Raw genomic sequence first — 25,113 nt, 5'->3', positions numbered from 1 at the left:
GCACACTGTACATTGCATGGTGGCCATTTTTTCACACCATGTTGTAAATTGTATTACTTTCTTGGTCTGGTAGGCGTTCAGAGGTTAAGAAAAGGCTAAAGCCACGTTTCTAGTGATTGTAACGACCATCCAGTCAGTTGAATGTTAACAGGGTCCGACAGTGCACTCACATTTTTTTTAATTTTTTTTTTTTACTATTTGTATGTTGACTGCAATCATTGAGGCTGGTTTCAAGAGAGGGTGCACTGAGATTCTTAACCAATTGCATTAATGAGGTCAGTGGAACACAGTCTTATGTTCTTCAAGAGTATTCTCTAAAATCAGTGTCTGCATCGAACATCTGGGTTTTTATTTCGAACCATGCAACTACCCTCTTCAATAGGAAGGGTGAGGAAAATGCTTCTCATGGAGGAGAATTTGACAGTGGGGCATCTGACTCTACTTTTGGATCCATGGGGCATTCCTATGCATCACCCAAGTCTTCTTGGGCCAGTGGTAAGTCGTTCTCTGGATCCCTGAGAAGATGGTCGTCATCCTCACCCTGGGACCTCAAGGTCATCTGGGTGAATTAAATCCATATAAATATATTTGGAGTGTGTTGGCTGTTAAGACAACATAGACTGTGAATGTTTATATAGTGTTTTCTCTTTTTCTTTATTCTTCCAAAACTCAGCCACATATATCAGACTATTGACCGCCCTTTAATCCCAGTCTGGCCTAGAAAACGAGGCAGGAGACAATTCGAGAATATTGGAGTCCTCCTCCCCATCCTCTTCCTCCTCTAGGGGGCAAATTCTTGCTCTTCCTCCTCCTCCTCATTTTTGTCTATGAACTACACTAGCAGCGCTCATTAGACAGAGGTTGCCTTGGGCTCTATAAGGTCTTAAACTCTGATATGCAGCCCAAACCAATATCTGGGGGGAAAAAGCAGGCTGAATAGTTCACACATACGCTCCTTTGGCCAGAGCATGTGCCTGCCTGAAGGCAGAATGTCTACTTTTAGTAAATAGATGCAGAGATAGTGTTGGAAAGATTCAAGCAAAATGGTATTGACAGGGGATGGCTGTCTGCTCTCATTCCCCAAGCAATCTGAAAGTTAATGCATAGGGTACAGGAGGTGTAAGCTATTGGGGTTTTTGATCTAGTTATAGGCTGTATAAACAGGATTTAAAATCTATATATTTTTTAATAACCGGACTAGGTTAACTACAAGTTATTAAACCATTGTACACGCCTCTCAATCATTCTGCAAAGGAGATAAATGGGAAACAGAATTTTCAGAAGTTGGCATCTGCAAGTTTATTTTCACAACAGAGAAGTACAAAGAGCAACTTTAAATTTTTATACTTGTCTTTTTTTTCTTTTGCATCTTTTTATTTTTATTTAAATGCACATTCTTACAGGGTTTGCTCTTGAGCAGATGGGCCCGCAGCTTTCTCATTGTTTTCCTGTCCCACAATGCAAGACAGGGTGCAGAGGGAAAAAAAATCCATCCATATTTATTGTCTTATCTATTAAGTCCCAATACACTTGGCTTGGAATTATTATTAAAAAAAAGAATGATAAATGTATTAATATGTATAGGAGCATATCATTTACACCGTATTAACATGCCGACGGGCCAGAAGGAGGGTAGGGAGGAGAGGGTCTTCAAATACTGCATACCGTACAACACCAAGTCAGTAACGCGGCGAAGGATTGTGGGGAGAAATACCAAAATCAATATAAACATACTAAAATAACAAAACATACAACTGTTACAACAAGAACGATGATATAGTTAAGGCTTTAAATGTGTATAAAAAATAACAGTTAATATGGAAAAAAACAGACCCAAAGAGTACATAAAATAAAGTAATTAAATGTTTTCTTTTTCCATAGGGAACATTTGGTGTATGTTTGTGTATTTATATGTATATATTCACTTATATACATGTCTATATACACACGTGTACACAAGCACACACAAATACATATGTGTGTTTATATATATATATAAAAATATATACAAACAGCGGGACAGGCATGGTTCTGAAATGTAATGTTGATTAGCACGATACATACAATTCAGGCCATTTCTGTTTACTAGTCACGCACCACAGTGCTGCCAGCCAGTCGGCCGGATTGGTCGACTGCTCTCTAGGCCGTTTCAACCTGTGTACAAGGTGCTCCTTTGGAAGGGGTTATCGCGGGGATCAGGAAGCTGAGAATGGCCAACCATCTCTCCTTAAGACAGGAAAGCACCTGGGGTGCAGGAGTCATAAGTGCTTTGTAATGTATTGAAAGGTGCAACATTTTCATTTCTTTCTATAAAACCTCACCTACATGGAGACCATTTCTAAGTACTTCTGCACTGAAGGCAGCACGAGATAAAGTGACTTCTCCACGATTGGGCTTTGCCAGTTATCCAACCAATAGAACAAGGGTGATGTTAACCACAAGCCAGTTCTAATCGACATGCAAACAATTGGGAAAAGCAAAAACGTTTCTTTCTTTTCTTCTTTCACAAGCTTCCTTTCCTTGATCTGAATATCAAATGTTCATGATCTGTCACCAGCAGGCACACTTACTTCTTTTGGAATCAGGGCTCCAGATTATTTGAGTTCTGCCTTGATTTGACCCTAAAATCTGGACTGTAGTACAACTAATGGAGTGTGCAAATTAACAAAGATCGGATATCACCAAGTTATTTCTGTTCAAATTAAGGTCATGTCCTTTCTGTGTGTTTGAACAATGCAAACAAAAAAAACAAAGCAGGCCAGATCCTCGACCAAAGTATATATGCCCATATTTGCAGTATTTGAAATCTGTAAAGTGCTGACAGCCCCCTTTTTTAAATAGTAGAGTGACCCCAGTATTTATAGATATTTAACAGACTGACGAAACCAAAAGGTAACCGTGTTAGTTTGACATTGTTGTCTATCCTGTCAATCTGTTCAAGAGACGAGTTTCAATGCAACTGCTCAACATTATCACGGGGCACCAGATTCTCTTCATTGAGATGTAATGTCAGAATTGTCTGCATAATCTAATGTGCCCCCATTATGACATACTACAAGTGGAATGCGGATTCTAGAGTCCACTGATATCCAGGGAACATTCTATTTGGCAGGCTATCCCAATGCCCAGAGCCATCATAATCCCTCTGCCTGATGTGAGGATATCATCTCAATTACAATGAGACATGGCACAAGTAAAGAGCAAAAATCATGGAATGTACCATATGAAGGACGTAGAGAATGAGTGATGCACCAGCCAAAAGAACGAGGCCAATGACTTGGGGATTAGGGGAACCCTACAGCATAGTAGGCCAACTCAAATGAGTTTGGATGATTTAACTAGACACAATTGAAAGAAAAATCACATTCTATGCAGTCGAGTCATCTTCACGTTGTAAGTGTAAGCGCCTTGACCAGTTTTGTCTTCTCCAATGCGCTTCTCTTTCATTTGTACTCTGGGGCAGAAAATCCTTGGGGGTTGATCATCCACAGTGTTTGTGATCCTGTAGGATTACAAATATTGCCTATGAAACTGATGCAACTGGAATCTAGCGTGTTTAGTTAACAAAACGGAATTGATACTCAAAGCAAATCATTCCCCCCCCATGTTGTCAGACCTTGGCTGGATTGTTTACGTTGCCATATTACGCAAACCTCGCCGCACACCTAAATGCACTCAAAATCTCTTATATCCTTAGCTCTTATCTGCCACAGCAATCATTATTACCTTCCTGCCTTAAAATTGATCACTAGAGTGGAACCATTTCTACCTCAAACATGCCATCTATGTGATGCTGAATGATCCTGGTGGTCCAACACCAACACTACAAAGGATGGGACGTGTTAGGAAACAAAGGATGTCAGAAGGAAGCCAGGTCAGGCACAATACCTACAGCAGGCAAGACTATTGAATGAATGGAGGACTCCATAATGTTCACATAACCAGATCCCGACCATTCACCAATTCTAGACTCCCACATTGCACACGTCATTCTGAATACCCATCTGCATATTAACAAGCGGTACATTCAGCTTGCACTGTTCACTTGATCCCCAGTTTCCACCTAGGGGTGTTGACAGTGCTCCTCATCCTGGTATTTCTTGAATCTTGCACTGACCACGCCATCAAAAGTCCCACTTATTCTGTGCACTCTTGGGGAATGGGCTGGATGCTGGCTGGCTACCAAGTACTCCCTAGCGCACCACACTGTGGCCGTCTATCAGTGAGAAGGTTTCCTCAATACTTAGATCTGCTTGGCTTTCCTGGCCGATAGGGCGATATAGCTGTTAATGAGTGTATGTTAATAAGCGTATGCTGTAGGAGCCTGATCTGGCCCCATATTCAGCTGTGAGATGGTTAGAGAAGAGAACAGTGAAGTTATACCTGCTCCTTTGTTTATGAGAAAATGCCCAAGAATAGACAAAGCAGCTTCCAGGAGAGAGGTCAATTGGAGGTCTGAATCCACTATACAAGAAGGGAATCTATTGACACTGAACTCACCTTCTATATAATACCATTTGACTTAAATTAGTGAAATGTAGGAGGACCATGGATCTGCTTCATTTTGGGCACGTTTTCTTGATATATTTAACAAAAAAAATCATCAAATTGGAGTGAAAATGTGACCGGCGTTTTGAGGCCAGGACAGTGTTGCACTGGATTTCACGCAAATCGGACGTTTGCACCCCAATGTCCCTCGTTCCACAAGCTGTATGGGCCATGTTTAATAGTTGGTGGGTCTGTAGCTAGTCTTCCCTACTGTGGGCACTACCTCACAGAGGCACCATCGATTTCTGGGTAAGAATGCAAGCAGTCGGTCAGTGAGAGCTCGGTAGAGGGCAGGAGGACAGGCAGCATCATGTGAACAGATTATTTCTTGTGGCTCATACACAATTCCAGATTACTGTACGCCAATGCACAGCAGTGTATTTTACTCTGCAGTGATTCAAGTGCAAGCTGGCATGGCTTTGACCCTTTCCATGGCAGAATTCGGTGCTCAACCTCTCCCCTTGTGAAGGTGAAAGTAGTCTACTGTGTGTCCACAAAGACTGGATTGGTCTCCCAGGAGGTAAGTGGTCAAAGTATTCCATGAAGTTTTAAGTAGGTCACTTATTGTGGGTTGATAATTCTGTACAACGGAAGATGCCCTTAATGCCTTTTGTTGTAAAAAATACATTTTCATCTCATTCACCGTTTAGCAGCAGCAACTTCATGGCCAAAAGAATCTCTTTTGTTCATAATACAAAATCAGAGAATAGGATATGGAAAACTAATTTGATGATGGAGTAAATAGACTGAAAAGAAATTATCGAAGTGCTCCGATATGTCCATTGGCTTATGCCAAATCTGTCATTGCAAATAATACCAATTACAATTTTTGTGTCTTCGAACAGTAGCTTTTGAGGCCTTGTGTCAGAAAAATGGTGTTCGAAAATGGCCCTGTTGCAAACCATGTGTTTTCAAAGAGCCGCCATTCGCACACTAAGTGTTCTCCATAGAGCAGCCAATCACAAACGTTGAGTATCCAGAAGGCAGGCGATCGCAGACTTTGTTTATGCAAAGGGCAACCAATCACAAGCCACGTCTCTCTAAACGGAGGTCATTCACTAACAGTGTTTCTCCAAATTGCAGCCAATCGTAAAGCTTCTGTATCCACAAAGGCAGCAAGATTTAAATGGTCATGTGATACAACCATTTGTTAATTTCTTTAAATTGTTTTTTACTTCTAGTAGCTTCAGATTGGTACTTAGGAGTGGCCTTTTCCAGTTGGCTGCTGGCTTTAAGGTGTTGATCGTTTTTGTTCTGTTGCCCTCCTGCTCCTCCTTCTCCGGAATGAGGATTGTGCAGAGAAGGAGAAGCCCTGCTGATGTCTAAATGAGAGAGATCCGCACCGGGATGCCAGGGGATTCCGTCCTCTGCGGTGAGTGATGATTCACAAGGTGCTCCACCACAGTGTGTTTGGACATGTGCTTCATGAGATAGGTCTCCTGTGAGAGAAAGAGACGCAAGTTATACAGGCCTCATTGGAAGAATGTATGCAACAAATGACCTCAATGATGCTGAACCAACTGTGCAGGCACGATTACGTCACCATTCGCAACCACAGAGTAAACAACACCTCACACAGCAGACAATAGACATTGTTTGATATATACTTCAGACAAGGTGACCTTTGCCTCCATTTTAGGAATTATTTCTGGCACTTGATATTTCATTACAGATGGCATGCTTTTAAAGTATGGTGCCTTTGTGGTTATTGCAAACAGCGTGAGGACCCTATAAAAGCATGGTGACAAAGTCCCCTGCCTGACCCTCATGCGTGATGTTAAGACACAGGGGTGGCATGAGAAGAATCCCCAGTCTACCTCACCATAGCATGAGTGTGAGGATGGGAACTGTCACGCAAGGCCCACATTCAGTACTGATGTGCCACATAATTAATTATTAAGAGATCTAGTAATCTTAAGTTATAAAACTGTATCAAGCGAATTCCAAGTCAAAAAGAAGGTTGATCTAGATTACCACAGTGGGATTACTCCTATCATTTGATATTTACGATTTGACATGTGTATAAAATATATTACTCAATTTTTCAATTCAACACTTTATTTTCAGACTTGCGCCCATGAAAGTGCAAATGCAATGTCAAACAGAAATACAAAAGTCAAACTGCCATACAACATGCAAATATAGGATAAAATTAGGACACAATACTAAAAATGATATTGTTAACTTTATTAAATCACAAACACTGATTTAAACTGCTTAAATACAGGATGAGAAAAATAAACTGAGCAGGTACACAAGCTTAGCATCTCACCTGTCAAGCTTTGGCCAGAAAATTAGAGACCGCAAAAACCAAATACCTATGGCATTTCATTTTACAAATGACAAGGGCGTCACTAAAAGAATATGCCTGATATTTCACTAAGATTAGGGCAAATCCATCCTTTCTGTAATGATTTTGGACAATTAAAAAGGAAATGGGTCATGGTTTCTACAGCAGAAGACCTGAATGGGAACACATCGATGGATTAACAGCCCAATTCTGTGGAATTCTGCAACCAGAAAAGTGTTTATATGAATTTTTGTGTATAGTACTCTTAAAAACAGGATATAGCTCCTTCAAATCATTCTCCAGAGTAAAAGCAGCTTTATGAATGAAATAACCTGGGAAACTCATTAATTAGACAGAAGCCATAACTTACTTTTCAATATATAGGATACCTAATTTCCGTTTGATATCATTATACATTTCCCTTAGTAAGTGGACATCTTTTTCCAGAATGTGGGTTGAATTAAACGCAGAAAGAATTGATGGAACTTGATGGTACCAAATCCCGGATTTCCCTCCCGTTGCATTTAAGTCATCCCAGAACATTACTTTGTGAGGGCAGAGTTTAGCAACCTTCTGTAAACTCAACCAATGCAGTAGAGGTTTGCTTAATGCAGAAGCCTCTATAGATTGTAAACCGATCGCAAGCAGTATGGGGAATTACTGGAGTGCTCTGAGGTAAAGCAAGGGCACGTCTTCCATATTTATTTTCTGATTTGGTTAAGGGATCGAGGCCACTGGTGCCCCACAGCTCACGCCCGTTAAGTTCCGCGGGGAAGCCTGTGCCTTATACTTCACAATGGTTGTGAGGGGGGACCAATTCCCTCAACAGGAATTTAAAGTACAAAGTGCTTCTTGGTTGCCACTCTTTCCCTACTTAAGGAGCCCTCCAGCCTATTTTCCTTTGCAGATGTGAAGCAGGAGCAAGTGGATCTAGGTCACCTGGCCTAAGCACCACCACCTTCTTAGCCCTGCCTCTTCCTTCCTGCTCTTAACTCTTAGATCAACGGCGTGTCTCGCCCGGGCGTCCGAAGTAAAGGGCAGACAAAGAAAAGGGCAATTCCTGTTTGGACATGTTCGGATCAGGAGGATCCAGGACCCGAACCTCTGCTCAGACAGAAGGTAAGCATGTACCAACATGTGTTTACTCCCTTGGTCCCAACAGGCCATCTCCACCCCTCTGGTACCCCCGTAATGTTCCCTTGTGCCCCCCCCTTCTCGCACACAGGTGTTGCCTGTTTTGCTTGATTCTTCTACCTTGCTCCCCCTCAACCCTCTCCAGCCTACTTCTGCAGGAGTCTGTCCTGATACATTCTGGTTTCACCAGAATACAAATAAATACAAATGCAAAATACTATCACCTTCTTTTGGCCAATGCTGAATTTGACTTTTATGGACTTTGTTGATTCACGGTGCGTCATCCTTTCTCATGGTGGCCCTGAATTATGCTGTCTCCCATCTTCATCTTGTATCCAGGCTTGCAACATTATGTGTTACTACTGACATCTGCAACTGTATTAGCTCTCCCCTCTTTTTGACGGCTTACTCTCGGTTCTCTCCTCCTCTCCCTTTTCCCATCTCCTCCCCTCCTCCGCTTAGTTTCTTCTATGCACTTACTCTATCAGAATTGTCCCTGAACCTAGTATGATAGCAACCTCGTCTGTCTCCTCTACCCTCCCCTTACTCGTTTCCCCCCACCCCCACTCCAGCACTATCTGAAATGTTGTCAGGCCTAGTACGATAGTCGCTTGTTTTGTTCCTCCCCTCCCATTCTGCACCCCTCTGCCTCACCTTTTGTTTTCTCCGGCTCTACCAGAAATGTCATCAGACCTAGTACGGTAGTCGCTGGTCTGTTTCCATTTCTTTCCCACTCTGCCCCTCCCTTCCCTATCTATGTCTTAGCTCTTGCACAATCTGAAATGTCATCAGGCCGAGTACGATAGTTAATTTCACATCCTTACTGTTCATGGCCTGTAAGAATGTCATTGTATTTTCCCTTGCCTTGAAGTGCTTTGAAACACATTGTGTATAGGCGCTATATAAATAATCATCATTTGTGCGTTGAGTTTGCACTTTTGGCTTTTTGTTTAGTAAAATTCATGACATTTTGGAACCCAATGCTAAAGTAGTCATAGGAATGAACCCCTTGGAGTGTAACCCCCATCCAGAGTGAAAAGTCAATTCCCTGATTCCATTGCGTTTTTTCTACTAACAACTGGTGAATCAATGGAAAATAAACAATTTCTCCGTTTTATGAAGTAAGTATAAATTGGCGCAACAGTGTTAGGACAGTTTTTGTAAAGTCCACCTAGGTGCTGTATAAAACCATACAAGTACGCAGCACAGAAAACTCCAACTCTTAGTATAATCCTGTACTTCATACAACGGTAGCATGGAGAGAGCAGTCAGGCTCATTTTAGGAGGGAGAGAGGGCTGTAGATACAAAGAAATTGTAGCATACATATGGTCCAAAGAAACACTGATACACTTATGCTTTGTAAAAACAATGGTTTATATTATATACATGTAGGCAAAGATACATCTTTGGAAAGGTAAGTACTATATCAGAACTCGAACACAATTATAAAAACCAACACAATACTTGTGGTATGAAACCAAAGTATAACATTATTTATAAGGGCAATCAGCAAGTCAAGGTGAGTCAAACCTAACAAAACACATTTAGAATGGCAACATGCTATTCCTGGGGATTAAAACCAAATTAGTTAGACTTTTGGAAAGACACAATGTATTTTAAGGGATGCAGACCCTAATTTTAATAGCCTAGAGTGTTATTCACTTACGGCAATACTACAGTTATACCAACACTGCTACAAGTATACACCTTGCAACAAATGTAACTTTCATCTGTCAGAATGGATACAGTTATACTCCGATTACTTTTCAGAGCACTTTTCAAACATAAGTAACTAACATATATACTTTACAGAGTGGCAGTCAGCTACTCATGGAGAAGTAAGAACTCAGGACACTACTTTAGAAATGCACGAAGCATTTCAAGGTAAGTGCAACCCAATGTTACACTTTCAGAATGGCCTCAGCTATTCAAGGTGAGGAAAACCCTACTGGTCAACCCTATTGATCAAAAACTCTAACACTATTTCTATTACAGGAATAGTTAGCTATACCAAGGATACTTTTCAGAAGATTGGAACACAATTGTTGGGTAAGTAAGAACCTATACACTTTTCAGCAGGCCAGAATGCAACTCTAGGATAAGTGAGAACTCTGTAAGACTATTTTAGAAATGCGCTAAGCTGTTCAAGGTAAGCAAAACACAATGGTACACTTTTAGAATAGCAATAGCTATTCAAGGCGAGTAAAGCCTATTGGTAGACTTTTACACTTATTTATTTCAGGAATAAAAACCAACTCAATTACTTTCTAGAAGAGTGAAACAGTTCTGTTAGGGGAGTTTTCCTAAAGTCTACCAGCAGTTGCAGATCTATAAAGCTACCCCTTTGGTATGCAGGCCCCAACTCTTCGTACAAGTCTGTACTACCCAAAGGTTTGCTAGGTTGGCAGAGCAGCCAGGTATATCTTAGGAGGAGGATGTGAACTGAAGTGAAGTACAATTAACTCAGTAAATACATGGGCCTAAAGGAACTCGCACACACTTTTATCTATAGTAAAATAGACATTATCTTATACACACAAGGCAACGTTATATTCAGGTATGTAAGCACTATTTAACTTAATCAACACATGGAAAATATCAGCAGTACTTCAGGTGAGTAGACTAATAGTCACTCAAAAAATTCTCTGTTGTAGGGATACAAAAAAAGGGTTATTCAGCAATAGCAATGCAATACTTCCATAGACTCATAATACTTGTCATAAGCCTTAAGGCTTTAGCAGTCCATGCCTAACTAGTTGTGAGTCCTTCAGAGGGAGTCAGTTGGGATGGAAAGCAGACACAGCAACAGAAAAGGTCAAGTTCCCAAGCATACTTTGATTATTAGTCGGTAGAATGTTTTTGGTGGTCAAAAAGGTATCAGGGACCTTGGAAAGGACTCCCTAAACGCGCACAAGCATTAGGCTTGGGCAAAAGGTATGACTTAACACCCAAACACAGGATACTGCACTCCAAGTTCTACCCTACGCCCCACAGTACCTTAGGAGTGTTGAAGAAAATGCAGCTGGATTCTTTCATGGTGCAGCCACGGTGGACCTGCTCTCCTGTTCCTTGGCTGTGGTGACAAAAGGAGCAACATTGGAAGGGATGTCACTGCAGCAACCGAGGGAAAGGACTCTCAGCAAGGTAGCCTTTGTACTCCCATGTCAGTCTGTAGTTTTAGCACTAAGAGCTCTAAGAGTTAACGTTTAACGCCTTGTCAATCCGCTTCAGTTCTTCGGCCCTGCCCTCTGGTGAGGTGACTTTGAGGAGTGGGGAATCTTGTCTTTGGAGGTCCAACTGGAGCTCACCAAAGTTTTGGGAGGATTCGTTCACGGGAAGACGATGCACTGCAATTGGGTCGGAGGGCCCCTGGTATTGTCTGTTTGCAGTCCTGGAAGGTCACAACATGTCAGGGGATGGCTCGTTCTGCAGGTCGTCTTATGCCTAGTTGGTCCCACCAGCCAAAGGGAAGGAGTCGTCCTCTTCGGGGCTCCGCTGTTGATTCAAAAACGGGGTCAGGACAGTAGTGGTATCTTCACGGTTTACTGGAAGGGGCTGCAGGCGTCTCTGGTCGTCTTCTTCGGATCTTCTGTTCCAGTGGTCGACTTGCCTTATGCCTCAGGATGTCACACACAATCTCTGCAAACTCTCCTTGAAGTTTACAGTAAGGGGTGGGTGGCTGTCCAATCAGGACAGCCAGCCCCCCCAGTGGTTCAAACAGGCATACAAAAAGACAAAGGGCTACAGAGTTTTGGACTCCTCCCTCGATCCTGCCTTATAAGAGACACTGTGGAGCCTCAGAAGGAAACAAAGGGTTCCTGTCAAGGACAAAACTCCAACCAGGAACGCCCCTCCCAAGGCAGCAGAAGACCCAAGAAAGGACAAGCACACCCAAAATGGTGAAAAAAGAAAGAAGTCACAATTCAAGCAGAATGGTGACCCTTCTGTTCATTACTGCAGCTGATTTGACAGCCTGCGTTTAATATTAACATAACATTCATAGATGTATGTCCACTACCATCAGCCATGACAGTTAGCTTGTTACCGTAACATAAATGTTACTGGAGCAGTGACAATAGGGGATACTAACTATCTCCGCAGCACTCCACATAAGGTGGGGTGTGCTGGTCTCACTAAATAAAAACATAAAGGGGATGAAAATCCATCTCTACCCTTGGGAACAGCAGTTCACCCAAAGTAAATCAAAAGAGAATAAAAAGTGAAGCGCCAAGGGCAACTCAGCACATAACTTGCAGTGTGCTGCAATGATGCCTAAAAGTTATAGGAAAGGATATTATCCAAAATGCACTATGGAGAGACATGGAAAGGTCAGTGCAGAAAATGCTGGGTTTTTCACTTGGATTTGGGTTTGCCCTATAATTCAGCAGTCCTGGGTAAAAATCCTAGCTAGGATTGATCAAAACTTTGGGCATACCACACCTCGAGATCCTTTTTATGGTTTGGTTGGGGAAATCAGAGGGCCTCTCAAAAGACTATTACAGGTCATTAGCCATACTTATTTTGTTAACCACTAGATGCATCTCCATGTCTTGGAACAGCAGCTCAGCACCTTGGATTGGGGCCTGGCTGAAGGACTTGTTTTGGTTTCACAAAACTGAGATCAACTTCTGTAACTTGAGAACGTCAAGGCAGCAACCTGCGAGATTTGTGGGACCGATTCAGGCAATTTCCTTTACGTATGGTGGACCCGGAGGCAGAGACTGACACACCCACTTTGTCACTACTGCGGCCCTGGTTGACCCATGCAATGCATACCCTATGATTGATTTCCCTGACGAGGCACAGCTGATTTATGTGCTACTTGCTGATATGATCCAGGGCAAAGACTTGCACACCAATGTTAGTTTGATGTGATCAAGAGAGTTATACAACAAAAAGGTTTGACTTAATTTGAGGCATAAGACCTACTTGAATGTTCATACAGGCACGTTTGGCTAATGTGAAGTGATCTCACTGCAGACTTTAAATCTCAGGTTCTGATAGTGTCCATTCATCAGCAGAGTATTGGGCAGCAATTTGTAGTGAGTATGTTTTCCTACATTGGTCTCTGCGAAGATCAGCTCTGCTCTTGAATTCAGGTGTCTGATTCTTGCTTAGTAAATCATACAAACTTAGTTACCACTGTTTAATGAAAAGATCACAGGGCATTGATTGGAAGGAAAATGCATTGAATGTGGAAGACCAAACAAAGTAAAAGCCAAATGTGGTTTTGTGACACACTCACTCCCAGCTCTGAAAAGATATGAACTTCTACGCCTTGGTGCTAGGAATCCGCATAGTAACAACGATCATAGAAAGGAAACGAGAAATTCCAGCAGAGGTCAAAACTCCATGATGAGCCCAAAGAGACCACTATGCCTGACTCAGGATTCACAAATGTGGATACTCACCGAAGTATAGGCCCGACCACACATGCTGCAGCAATATGCTTTGGCGTGCTTGACAGCATGGGCCGAGAGGTGGATCTGCAGGGATGCAGAGTCAGAGTATGCTCTATAGCAGTTTGGACACTTGTACGGCTTGTCCTTGTTGTGCTGCCGCTGGTGAGACTGCAAGAACATAAAAGAAATGGGTGAGATCAGCAAATTAATGGCTTTTGTTACTATATGCTACCAACTCTATTTGATTTACTTAACACTTGGAGTCATTCATCCCACCACCCTCTAATCCATCGTCTCCAAGTGGTTATGCTGAAATGTTGGTGATGGAATATCATACAGTTTATCCGTAACACTTTTTTGGTCATCAACAGCAGATGAGAGCTAGCAAGGCATCTCCTCCATTGCAAGTCAATTAACGTAAAATACATACTGGCAGTTACAGGTTTAACTCCGGTTTAGACTGCAACAACTACCCAGATCCATCTCTGGTGTCCGAGTCCACAACATGCCCCTTCTCTCAAAGTATGCATAATCAAGATTAATCTGTAATAGAACAGTGTTAGGGAGAGTTTTCAAACAACTAAGCTGCAACGCTACACAGGGTTTGCCACCAAGGTAGGTCAGACTCCCACCTTGGTGACGGGACAGGGCAGCTAGACTTCTTTCTTAGGAGAGGAGGAGGGGGATTATAAGGTACAGTGTGTCAACCCACATGCACACAATAAAAGGTTTTCCACGCTGTACACTTACTGAAAAATAGTCTCTCTAGTAGGAGTAAACCATGTAAGGGGAATTTACTAGTACATACAAATGTTTGGTACAAGTAATATAAAAAAAAAAACGCAGATGCACGTATCTCTAAAGTCAGTACACTAAATATTCCCACCAGAACAACCCCTTTACAGGAACACAAAGAAATTCCCACAAAAGGGCAGGTAAGTAACAGGCATCCAAAATCAAAATAACACTGCAATCTCCCTAATAGAGCTAAATCTTTCAGTCTTAAAAAAAAGAAAAGATTACACAGGTTAGTATAGTATTAACTACATTATTTAGCAGTGACTCATTAAAATAGACAGAAAGGCACAGTATAGAAGAAAAACCAGGATTACACTAAATCTTCAGGACCCCAAGAGGTACAAATGCACAATGTAAGTGAATTGTTATTATCACTGTTAAGGAGATGTATAATTGTTATTCTTCACCCTTCTCCTTGTCAGACCCCCAGCACTTTTTGCTGAACTTCTGGACATTTTTCTTTCATTCTGAACGAGTGGAGCCTTTTTCCACTCATTCATTCCAATAGGCTCTCTTTTTTGGAACTCTGTTCTTTGTGTTTTACCTGTCCTGTGGACTCTACTTTCCTCCATATCTCTTTAAGGCATCTGTATTTTACTACTGCAGCGCACAGCTCCTTATGGGCAGTGTTGCTGGGAAACCTTTGGGTTCTCCTTAGAGATTATTTTTTATATCTTAGAATAATTACAGTTCTTAGGGATAGATAGATACTTAGTATCTCTTGCAAAACTGTATATTCTGAGAGATTGGTATACACCACCTTATGTGGAGTGCCAAGGGGATACCTAATCCCCCTTCTCTGCTACTGTGACTTTTATGTCACATAGACAATCTCCTAGTTATGGCTGGTGGCAGTTGTTATGGAGAATTCTCAGAAATGTGCTAATTCCCTACACCTTAGAGACCCCCAGCAACTTTGCTGGATTTTGAGGACTTGATTTTTTTTAACCTGGAGAGAGTGAGACCCTTTTTCCCCACTCTTGCATGTATTTTAATGTGATTTTGAACTCTTGTTTCTTTTGGTTGTGGAGTCTGGCAAACTCCATAGGCATCATCGTCTACATTGTGCCACACATTACCTACAGTGCAGTGGCACAGTGAAGTCTTGCAGATTTCCCAAAGGTTTAAATACCTTGTCTGGGATAAACTACTGTTTCCCAGAGTAGTAAAATGAAACTGACTTTACTTGCATGTGTAACTCTCTAGTCCCAGCACACACAATCTTACAATAGGGTGCTGGCGTGGTTTCCTAGTATCCCCTTTGTCTAGCCTCTCATGTAACATTTTTATGTTACCCTTTTCTCACTGAATGGCTGGTGGCAGTGGTTTTGTTTTAACTACCGTGGTTTGCATTTACCGCGGGGTGTGATCGCAGCTGCAGTGAAGCACCCAAGGGTGCCATTTTATGCAAAATGGCCCGGTCTTCTTTTTTCCCCATTTCTTTGTGGAAAGGTCCTTCTTGAGATTTACTCTGCGTGCCAAACCAGGTTTGGTCCCATTGTTCGCTTTGCCTTTGGCGGGATTCACAAGTGAAGCCCGCCTCTGGCTCCAGGTTGTCTAGGGTGGGCAGGAAGTGAGGGAGGTGCCCGAAACTCCCTGTGCTTAGTCTTCTAGGAGACCCAAATTCACTCTGTAGTGATTGCCCGGCTGACTGTCGGGCAAGGACAGCCACCCTGCTGGGTGACTGACAGCTAGGCTGGAATGAAAGGGAGAGAACTGCATAAAAGGTGAATCTTTTCGCTTGGAAGGCAGAGTCGACCACTGGACGAAGGAACCGAAGAAGAACTTGAAGAGGACGCCTGCTGCTACTCCTGGACCATAGGTTTGGCCGGTGAAGCACTGCTGCTGTGCTGAAACTCCAAATTTGTATCGAACGAGAAGCCCCTGCAAGGATGACTTCTCCCCTTGAGTTGGTGGGACCAATCAACTCCAAAGTAAGCCACCTGGACATCCTACTCTGAGCTGGTTGAATTTTCTCAGAGTTGCTGCTGGAAACCGTATAGCCAGGGAGAGGAACACCAGATTGTGTGTGTTACTTGTAAGTTGGCCAAGAGCTCCAGGAAGATCCTCCGGACTCCCAGGAAGCAAGACTGACCAAGCCCGAGCCCCCTCAACAGACTGCGGGACCCCAGAAGCAAGGAATGTCCATCTCGACAGCCAGGAACAGCAGTGTTGCTATTTGTGGTAGTCACGAGGAGCTCAAACACCAAAGTGCCACTTGTTGGAAAGATTGCTGGTTGCGAGCGGTGACCGTCCCATTGCAGTGCAGGAGTCCCCAGAAGTCCTCCCTCTTGTCCCCACGACTGAGTCACAGGAACAGAGAGATCTGCAGAGCTGCACAGGAACCAAAGTCATCTGCTGCACTTTTTCTTCAATACAAAGGTACTATACAGTCTGAGAGAACTTACCTCTTATTGTAGAGTTGCTTGCATCTTCTACTACTCACAAGCCTAATCATCTTGTGGCCCTACATTTGATTCTTCTTTTCTTCAAAGACTTCTAAAACATTGTGCAAAGAATTTTCTACTTACCTACCAGAAGTGCTTCATCCTATATGAGACTGGCCCATTGACTTTGGCCTAGCCTATTATACTGAATGACTCTGCTTAGGGGATCCAAAAGTATTTGCCTGCTTAAAAAGATTTGTGCTCTTTTGTTGTTCTAATCACCTTTTCCTTTTACCAACTTCTAACAGTATTCTAAATGCAAATAGTATGATATGAATGTCCTCAGCCCCTTAGCTATTGAAGTCACCTGAGGGTGTAGGTTGTGTCTGTGGGCCATCCCAAAAGGGTCTTTACTGATTTAGAAACTAAGAGTGAATAGTATTGAAGTGTGTTTGTGTGTTACTTTTTATATTGCACCCTTCTGAAGAAGGCTTACTCGAACCGACTGATAATTAATAATTGATTATTCAAGAAACCTTGTGTGTAAGAGTTTATTTGAATACTTGTCACTGTGAATCTCTGTGTTACTCCCCTACAGCTCACATTAACCCCTCTTGAGAGAAGTGTGGCTGCTCAACACGCTACCAAAACTGTGTAGTACAAGTTTATACCAAAGGTTGGGTTTCCTGTACCTGTAGTCAGATTGTTCTAGTGCACCCAAAGGACGGCGAGGATATATTGTAGAGTTGTTACACTAAGAATTTACTTTGCTTTTGTTCAACTAAAAACCTTCACAGGGCTATGCTCCACTAGAAAAGCAATTGCAACAAGCCAGATTTGGATAACCTCAGGCAGGAAGCCCTGATCATTTTAAAAGTAGAGTAACTGAAAGAAATTTGCAAAATCAGGAATCTCCCTGTTAAAGGAAAGAAAAAATGAACTGATTGCAAGACTGTTGAATAATCAAAGCTGGGTAGTAGGCCTGTCGCACCTACTAACCTAGGAAATGTGGAAAATGATAATGAGGAAAATAATTCAGAGTATAACTCTAATATTGTAGAACAGTCATAAGAGTCTCAGGAAGAGAGCCACTCTTTACCTCAACAGGCCCTTTTGCCTCAACCTTTAGCCACAGGGACCCCACAAGGTCCATGACTGAGTCCAGAATGTGTGTCTCTTGAGAAAATGAGACTTGAGTTAGAGTTCAAAAGATTACAGATCCAAGCTGAAACCAAGCAACAGGACATCAAACTAAGGGAAATGGAAATACAACATGCTCTTGAAATGAAGCAATTGCCTCTTGAAAATGTTTCTATCCCAGAGTATTCTAGGTCTTCCAGTCCAAAGAGACCTTGCATGCCTAAAGAAGCAGTGAGTACGTATGATGTGAAACTTGCTATTTTTGATTGGTTGGGTGATTTTGAATATAACTATGGGATTTAGGGTTTCACAGGGAATCAGTTGATTCCCTGGCTTTTGTCTAGGCTCCCCCAGGTTGCAACTGATGCTGTAATGGATGTGGGGGAACTTGAAAGATTGGAGCATGAAAACGTGAAGCTAGCTTTGACAGCTAGATTTGGGAATACTCCTTCCCAGTACCTTAAGAGGTTTAGGACCCTCAAAAAGACTGATGGTAGCCCCTGTGAACTCTTTTGAAGGAATGAGAAATTTGTTTTTGTTGCAATCTATTTTTGATGCCTGCTCTCCTGAGCTGAGACAGCACTTGGCTGACTCAAAAGAGATGTATCCCAAGAACCTAGCAAAAGCTGCTGACTTGTGGGTTGCCAACAGGGCTACTCAAAAGGATTCTGGGGCCATTCACAAAAGGGATGAGGGGAAGCAGCACAAGAAAGATGACAAAGAGAATTCTAAAACCTCACATCCAAAAGAGGGCCACAAACATAAAAAGGGTAAGCCATTTGGGAAACCAGGTCAGTCTAGTGAACCCTCTGGTGCCAAACCAGAGGGAGGTCAGCAGAAGCCCCCATTTGTCAAAACATTTGGAACATGTTATGCTGGTGGGTCAACTGACCATGCGAAAGGGGATCCCAGATGCAAGGGTAAACCTTCAGGGGTCCACACTGCCTCCTTAGTCTTCATCCCTGAGGGAGAAGTACATGTGGCAAGTGGAAACTTTCAACTATTGGAGTCTGCCAGTGTTTTAGTGTCCATGGGTCTGTGGGAACAGCAGAATGTAGATGTGTATAACTCTATACCAGATAACACAAAGGAAAACTACAAGGACAGTGTATTTGTAAATGGTCAGGAGTCCCCCCCTGCCATTAGAGACACTGGGGCCAGCATCATAGCGGTGGATGAAACCTTTTTCAAACCTGAGGATGTTGCTAAGGCACCCAAAGGCCCCACTAAGCTTGCTGGAGGCCCTATCCAGATGGTTCCAATATTACCAGCTCTCATCCAGTGCAACAATATGACTGTAAGAATACCGGTCAGTGTACAAAGTGAGGTGCCTGGGAGAATCCTGCTGGGGAATGACTTAAAAACTCTTGGAGTTGTATCAAGCACCCCCAGGCCTCCCAGTAAACGGAAGCAGGGGCAGACTAGGAAGGCCAGAGAGCTCACTTTGAAGGACTCTCGGTGGGTTGTTAGAGAAGAACCTATAACACCCAATCCACAGGAAAAGCCAACTTCTATTTCCCGGAAGAAAGAGGCAAAGCGGAAACCCAAGGTCTCAGGAAACAAGATAGCACTCCTGTGCATCAAACCAGGACATCCCCGAGAGGTCAGGCCAAAGTCACACCTGTGACTCCTCCACCAACTGATGCAGAGTGTGAGGTCCAACCAGAAGAGGTTGAATCAGCTACTGATGAGACAGAGCTCGAAGAAGAGCTTCCACCTGCTGGAGATCTGGATTCTAAAGACCATCTTGAGCTGCAGTCTTTACTGGCAGAAGGTGGCCCCTGTAGGGCAGACTTCAGCAGAGGTCAAATAGAGTGTCCTACTCTTGGACTTCACCAACAGGCAGCTTTCCAGCTGGAAGGGCAAGAGCCATGGAAGCACAGGTTGTACTGCGAGGATGGTCTCCTCTACAGTGAACCTATTGAGTCTACCCCAGGGCACTACAGAAGACTTGTAGTGCACTAGGAGGCGAGACCTCAGTTTCTACAGTTAGCCCATGAGATTCCTTTAGCTGGTCACAAGCTTTAAGACCAAGGAAAGGATTTCTCTTTATTTCTACTGGCCTAGGATGGGGTCTGATGTAGATAAATTATGTAGAAGCTGTCACACTTGTCAGACAACTGGCAAGAGTGGAGTCAAGAAAGTGGCACCTTTGGTGCCTCTCCCAGTGGTGAGGGTAGTCCCTTTTGAGAGGGTAGGAATCGACATTGTTGTTCTCTTAGACCCTCCAACATCTTCAGGCAACCGATTTATATTGGCTGTGGTAGACCATGCTACCAGGTATCCTGAAGCAATACTTATGAGGACTGTTACTGCTCAGGCAGTGGCTAAGGCCCTACTTGGTATTTTTACCAGAGTAGGTTTTCCTAAGGAGGTTATCTCTGACATGGGATCCAACTTTATGTCCCACTACATGCAAGCCATGTGGAAAAACTGTGGAGTGACCTACAAGTTCTCAACAGCCTACCATTGCCAAACCAATGGGTTGGTGGAGAGGTTTAACAGAACTGTGAAGAGCATGATAGGTGCTTTAGAAGAACCCCTTGGAAGAAAGTGGGACCTTTTACTGCCATGCCTTCTCTTTGCTTATTGAAAAGTCCCTTAGGAAGGGTTTGGATTCAGTCCCTTTGAGCTTCTCTATAGTCATCCGGTTAGAGGTTCATTGGCCATAATCGAGGAGGGGTTCGATAGTGCTGCTTCCCACAAGCCAGCAAAAGTCAATGACTATGTGTTAGGTCTCCGAAGGAGAATGACACACATGATGACAGAAGCTACATATAACTTGAAAGCAGGTCAGGCTCTGGTGAAGCATTGCCATGACCAGAAGGCCAACATGCTTAAGTTTACTCAAGACCAGCTAGTTATAGTTATGGTACCTACAATTCAGAGAGCTTTACAGGACACATGGATTGGACCCTTCAAGGTTGTGGGAAAACCTGGAGAGGTCAATTATTTGGTGGATTTAGGCAACCCTAAGGAGGCCCCCAGGGTCTTTCACACCAACCACTTAACGGCCTATGTCTAAAGACTAGAAATGGGAGCTTTGCTTTTAGTCTCTGCTTAAGAGACGGAGGAGAGTGATCCTCTGCCCGACCTCCTCAGGAGACAACTTGTAGATGGAAAGATAGAAGTTGTTAATCTCTCTTCTGATCTGACACTGGAACAACAGGAGGAGTGCAACGCTCTGTTAAATCAGTTTTCCCCTCTGCTTTCACTATCACCAGACTTGACCCCTTGGGGCCAGCATGATATTCTCACTGGTGACCGTTAGCCTGTTAAAAGCAGAGGTTACAGAATTTCAGACCATGTAAGAACCCACATAAAGGAAGAGGTCAACAAGATGCTTGATCTCGGGGTAATGGAACCTTCTACCAGTCCATGGTCTAGTCCAGTTGTGCTAGTACCAAAGGCAGGACCCAAGAACTTGAGATTCTGTGTGGACTATAGAGTGTTTATGCAGTCACCACGACTGATGCCCATCCTTTTCCTAGGACAGATGAGCTAGTGGACCAACTTGGTTCAGCCAAGTACCTCAGTACATTTGACCTGACCGCAGCCTATTGGCAAATAGCTCTGACAGATCATGCCAAAGAGAAAACTGTATTTTCAACCCCAGGAGGCCTCTACCAGTTATGCATTTTGGACTAAAGAATGCACCTGCTACATTCCAAAGGATGGTGAATCATGTTCTGAGTGGGATGGAGAACTACTTCATCCCTACTTTGAAGGAACATATTGACCACCTAGGATATGTATTGCAGGCTCTTCAGCAGGCCAATCTGAAGATCAAGGCAAGTAAATGTCAAATTGGTCAGAGTAAAGTGGTCTACCTTGGACATGAGGCGGGGGGAGGTGAAATAAGGCCATTGCCTAGCAAAGTACAAGCTGTGCAAGACTGGGCCACCCCTACTACCCAAACACAAGTGAGAGCCTTTCTAGGTCTCACAGGTTACTATAGGAACTTCATTGAGAACTATGGGACCATAGCTTCTCCCTTGAATGTGATGATCTCACCCAAATTCCCCAAGGTGGTTAGGTGGAATGAGGAGTGCACGAGGGCATTTGAAGGACTTAAGCAAGCCCTTTGTCAAGCTCCAGTCCTAAGAGCACCTAACTACAACCAATCCTTTATTGTACAGACAGATTCTTCCAATACAGGTATAGTTGCAGTTCTAGGACTTCATGGGCCAAGCTGCCAGGTTCATAGACTGAGGTTGTGGGTGGTGTGTTGTCCACCATGCTGTGTGAGCATATTGTAGGGGCACAGGAGTTTGAATGGATCGCACATCGCAAGTTTGTGTAGATGTGGAAACCAAGGTGTTCACGCCCACATAGGAGAAGCTAGGATTATTGTCACTTGTTCGTGGTGCATTTCATTCACCAACCTGCTCAGTAGCAGGGTCGGGGGGGGGGAAAAGCATAGGCACAGTTCATCCACAGGGAGTTCCCCTTGGACCTGTGTTGAGGAAACCTGGATGCAAAGTCTGGTAATTGGGTGTTTTGGCTTGTGGCAAACAAGTCTAAAGGGGGTAACCCCATAGGCAAAAGATATCGTCTAGGATATTTCTGTTGAGTTGCCACTCATGCTCTTCGGGTAGAGTATCTCTGCTTAATGAGTCTGCCTGAGAAATGAGTTCCCCTGGAACATGTTGCGATGTTAGGAACATGCCCCGCTTGAATGTCCACTTCCAAATTTGTTGTGCTAGCCTTGACAAACTTGGAGAGTGTGTGCCCCCCTGCTTGTTTATGTAAAACATGGCAGTTGTGCTGTCCGTGAGGACTTTTACTGTCTGACTTGACAGGTGCACTTGGAAAGCTTGCAGTGCTTTGAACACTGCTAGCAGTCCCAGAAGGTATATGTGATTTTGGGCTGTGATCTCATCTCTGTCCACAGGCCATGCGCTGTGTGGTGAAGTTAATGGGTTCCCCACCCGGTGAGTGATGTGTCTGTTGTGACAACTGCTTGCACTGTAGGGTTGTGAAAAGGTGTTCCCTTTAACAGGTTCTCCTTTGTCCACCAATGTAGTGCTTGAACTAGGGGTAGTGAAAAAAAACACTAGATCGTCCCACTGACTGCTTGCCTGAGGCCACTGTTTCGCTAACCACTCTTGCATTGATCGCATGCGCAGTCGTGCATGTGAAACCAGGTAAATGCATGATGCCATCATCCCGAGCATGCAAATTACTTTGCGTACAGTTATTTGGCGCCGGCTAGGCACTGAGGTATTTGCCGCAGTATGTCTTGTACTCTTTCGTTTGATGGAAAGTCTAGACCCTCTTTGGTTTTTATGACAGCCCCTAAGAACTGTTTTGTTCTGCTTGGAACAAGATGGATTTTTTTCTCGTTGATTGAGAATCCCAATTGGAACAGGATGATTGATACTTCTCTGGATATTTTGCTTGCAAATTTGGGGAGATTTCCCTGTTATCAGCCAGTCGTCCAGATAAGGGCACACTTGGATGAATTCTCTGCGTAGGTGCGCTGCCACTACCGCTAGTACCTTGGTGAATAACCTTGGAGCGGAGGCTATGCCAAAGGGTAGCACCTTTAATTGGTAGTGCTGGTTTTCCATTTTGAAACGCAAGAAACCTCTGTGAGCTGGGAACATTGAAATATGAAAGTATGCATGTTTCATATCCAAGGTTGCCGTGTAGTACCCATGTTTTAGCAGTGGGATCACCTCCTGTAGCGTTGTCATGCAGAATTTCTGTGGCTTGATATAGGTGTGCAGCGCGCAGTTCTACGACAGGGCGCATCGTTAGGTCTTTTTTCGACACAAGGAAGTACATTGAATAAATACCTTTGTTTACCTGGTTTGGCTGGGACGATTTCTATGGCGTCCTTTAGAAGTAGCACCTTCACCTCTTTCAACAGGATCTGTTGTTCTTCCTGTGAAGAGTGCCTTTGTCTTGGCGGGTGGTTCGTTGGCGTTTGGATCAGTTCTATGCAATATCCCCCCGCCATGTACCGACTTGTCTGAAGTGATCCCCTCCTATGCGTGGGTAAAGTGTGAAATACGATCTCCTATTGGAGGAGCATGGGAGGGAACCTGTGCGGGTGGTCATTGCTTAGGGGGTCGGGGGCTTGAGCCCCTCTTGAGGAGGAGGATCTGCCCCTACTTTGAGACCTTCTTTGGCCTCTTTGAAAATCCTGTTTTGAGGACTGCCCGCGTGACAAACCCCAGTGCGAACCCCTTGTCCACCTTGATGTAATTTGAGGCCTATTGGGCGTTTTGCCCTCTGAAACGGCGAGTCAGAGCTCCCTCTTTGCCCAAAGGGTTGGTTGGTGAGCTGCCCTAGGGATTTGAGGCGTCATATTTCTCTTTTGCGCTCGATAGCATCCTCCACCGCTTTGCCAAACAAAGCGCTGGGTTCAATGAGCATGCCTGGGATTCTAGTTTGAAGCCTGATTTGTGTAGCTAGCCATGCGTGGCGTTTAAACAGTGTGCCTTCTGCCACGATTCTCCCTGCATTGTTCGCTGTGTCCAAGTTGTTTTTGAGGATGCAGTTGGCTACTTGTTTCCCCTCTGCAATGGTGAGTGAGAGCTGTGTTTTGAGGGGCTCTGGGACTGTTTCTATCTGTTGAGCGATTTCATCCCACTTGTGACAATTATAACTGGCTAATAACGTCATGTTATTAGCTATCCTTGTTTGGTAGGCTGCCGAAAGAAGCTACATTCCTGCCCATGCTGTAGATTTTCTTACTCTCCTTGTCAGGAGGGGCTTCGGCAGATGCTAGAGGGGTTCTCGCCCTCTTTCTTGTAGTAGTAACTACTAAGGAGTTGGGCTTTAACTGCCCCCTAATGTATAAGGGGTTCTGAGGGGGCAGGTCTGAACATCTTCTCTATGCGCAGGTTGACTGCCCGTGTTAAATTGGGTGTAAGTAGAGAGGGTTGTATGTGTCTCTGTACCGATAGTAACAGTGTGATAAATTGGGTTGCAGATTTTTTATCCCCAAGGATGTCCTCCACAAAGTCCTTGTCGATTTGGGCTTCTTGTGTGTCTATTTTTAAGTGCTCTGCCGCCTTTAGGAGCAGGTCATTGTATTGTAACTGGTTATCTACCGGGGAGTCAGCCACTGGTGGGTCAGTGTGATCTGGGGACTGGATGATGTATACGTCATCATAATATTGTGTCCCCATCGTCCTCTGGGTCTGTATATGTGACAGGGTCTTGTGAGCCATGCGTGGTATGGTACCAAGTATCTTGCCCTAGGTGCTGGTGCAATGTGGTAGCCTGCGTGGTGTCTACGTTGGCTTTTTTGGCAGCGGGCTGAGTGACCGCTGCCCCGCTCTGTGAGGTTCCCTGAAGATTTTGGAGGACCTTGGGGTGGTCATCAAAGAAATTAATAAAACAGGACATCCTTCCCATAACTTTACCAAATTGCTTGGTGGTCCACTGTGAGGATCTTGT

General features: G+C 43.8%; 1 protein-coding gene across 12 annotated transcripts in view; it reads right to left on the bottom strand.

The window, feature by feature from the left end:
• Positions 1 to 1,274: 1,274 nt before the first annotated feature.
• Positions 1,275 to 25,113, bottom strand: part of ZNF362 (zinc finger protein 362) — a 392,486-nt gene continuing 368,647 nt past the window's right edge. For all 12 annotated transcript variants that reach the window (XM_069610844.1, XM_069610840.1, XM_069610839.1 and 9 more), the window contains 2 exons: positions 13,385 to 13,543; positions 1,275 to 5,987 (listed from right to left, as the gene is read on the bottom strand). In XM_069610844.1, coding sequence (XP_069466945.1) covers positions 5,871 to 5,987; positions 13,385 to 13,543 — 276 coding nt within the window. In that variant the 3' untranslated portion in view covers positions 1,275 to 5,870. The remainder of the gene's footprint in view (positions 5,988 to 13,384; positions 13,544 to 25,113) is intronic.

This window comes from Ambystoma mexicanum, chromosome 8, assembly GCF_040938575.1.
Source record: "Ambystoma mexicanum isolate Mex_15411 chromosome 8, UKY_AmexF1_1, whole genome shotgun sequence".
NCBI classification, from domain to species: domain Eukaryota; kingdom Metazoa; phylum Chordata; class Amphibia; order Caudata; family Ambystomatidae; genus Ambystoma; species Ambystoma mexicanum.
The sequence above is the reverse complement of the archived record's forward strand: the minus strand, read 5'-3'. Positions and strand labels throughout refer to the sequence as shown.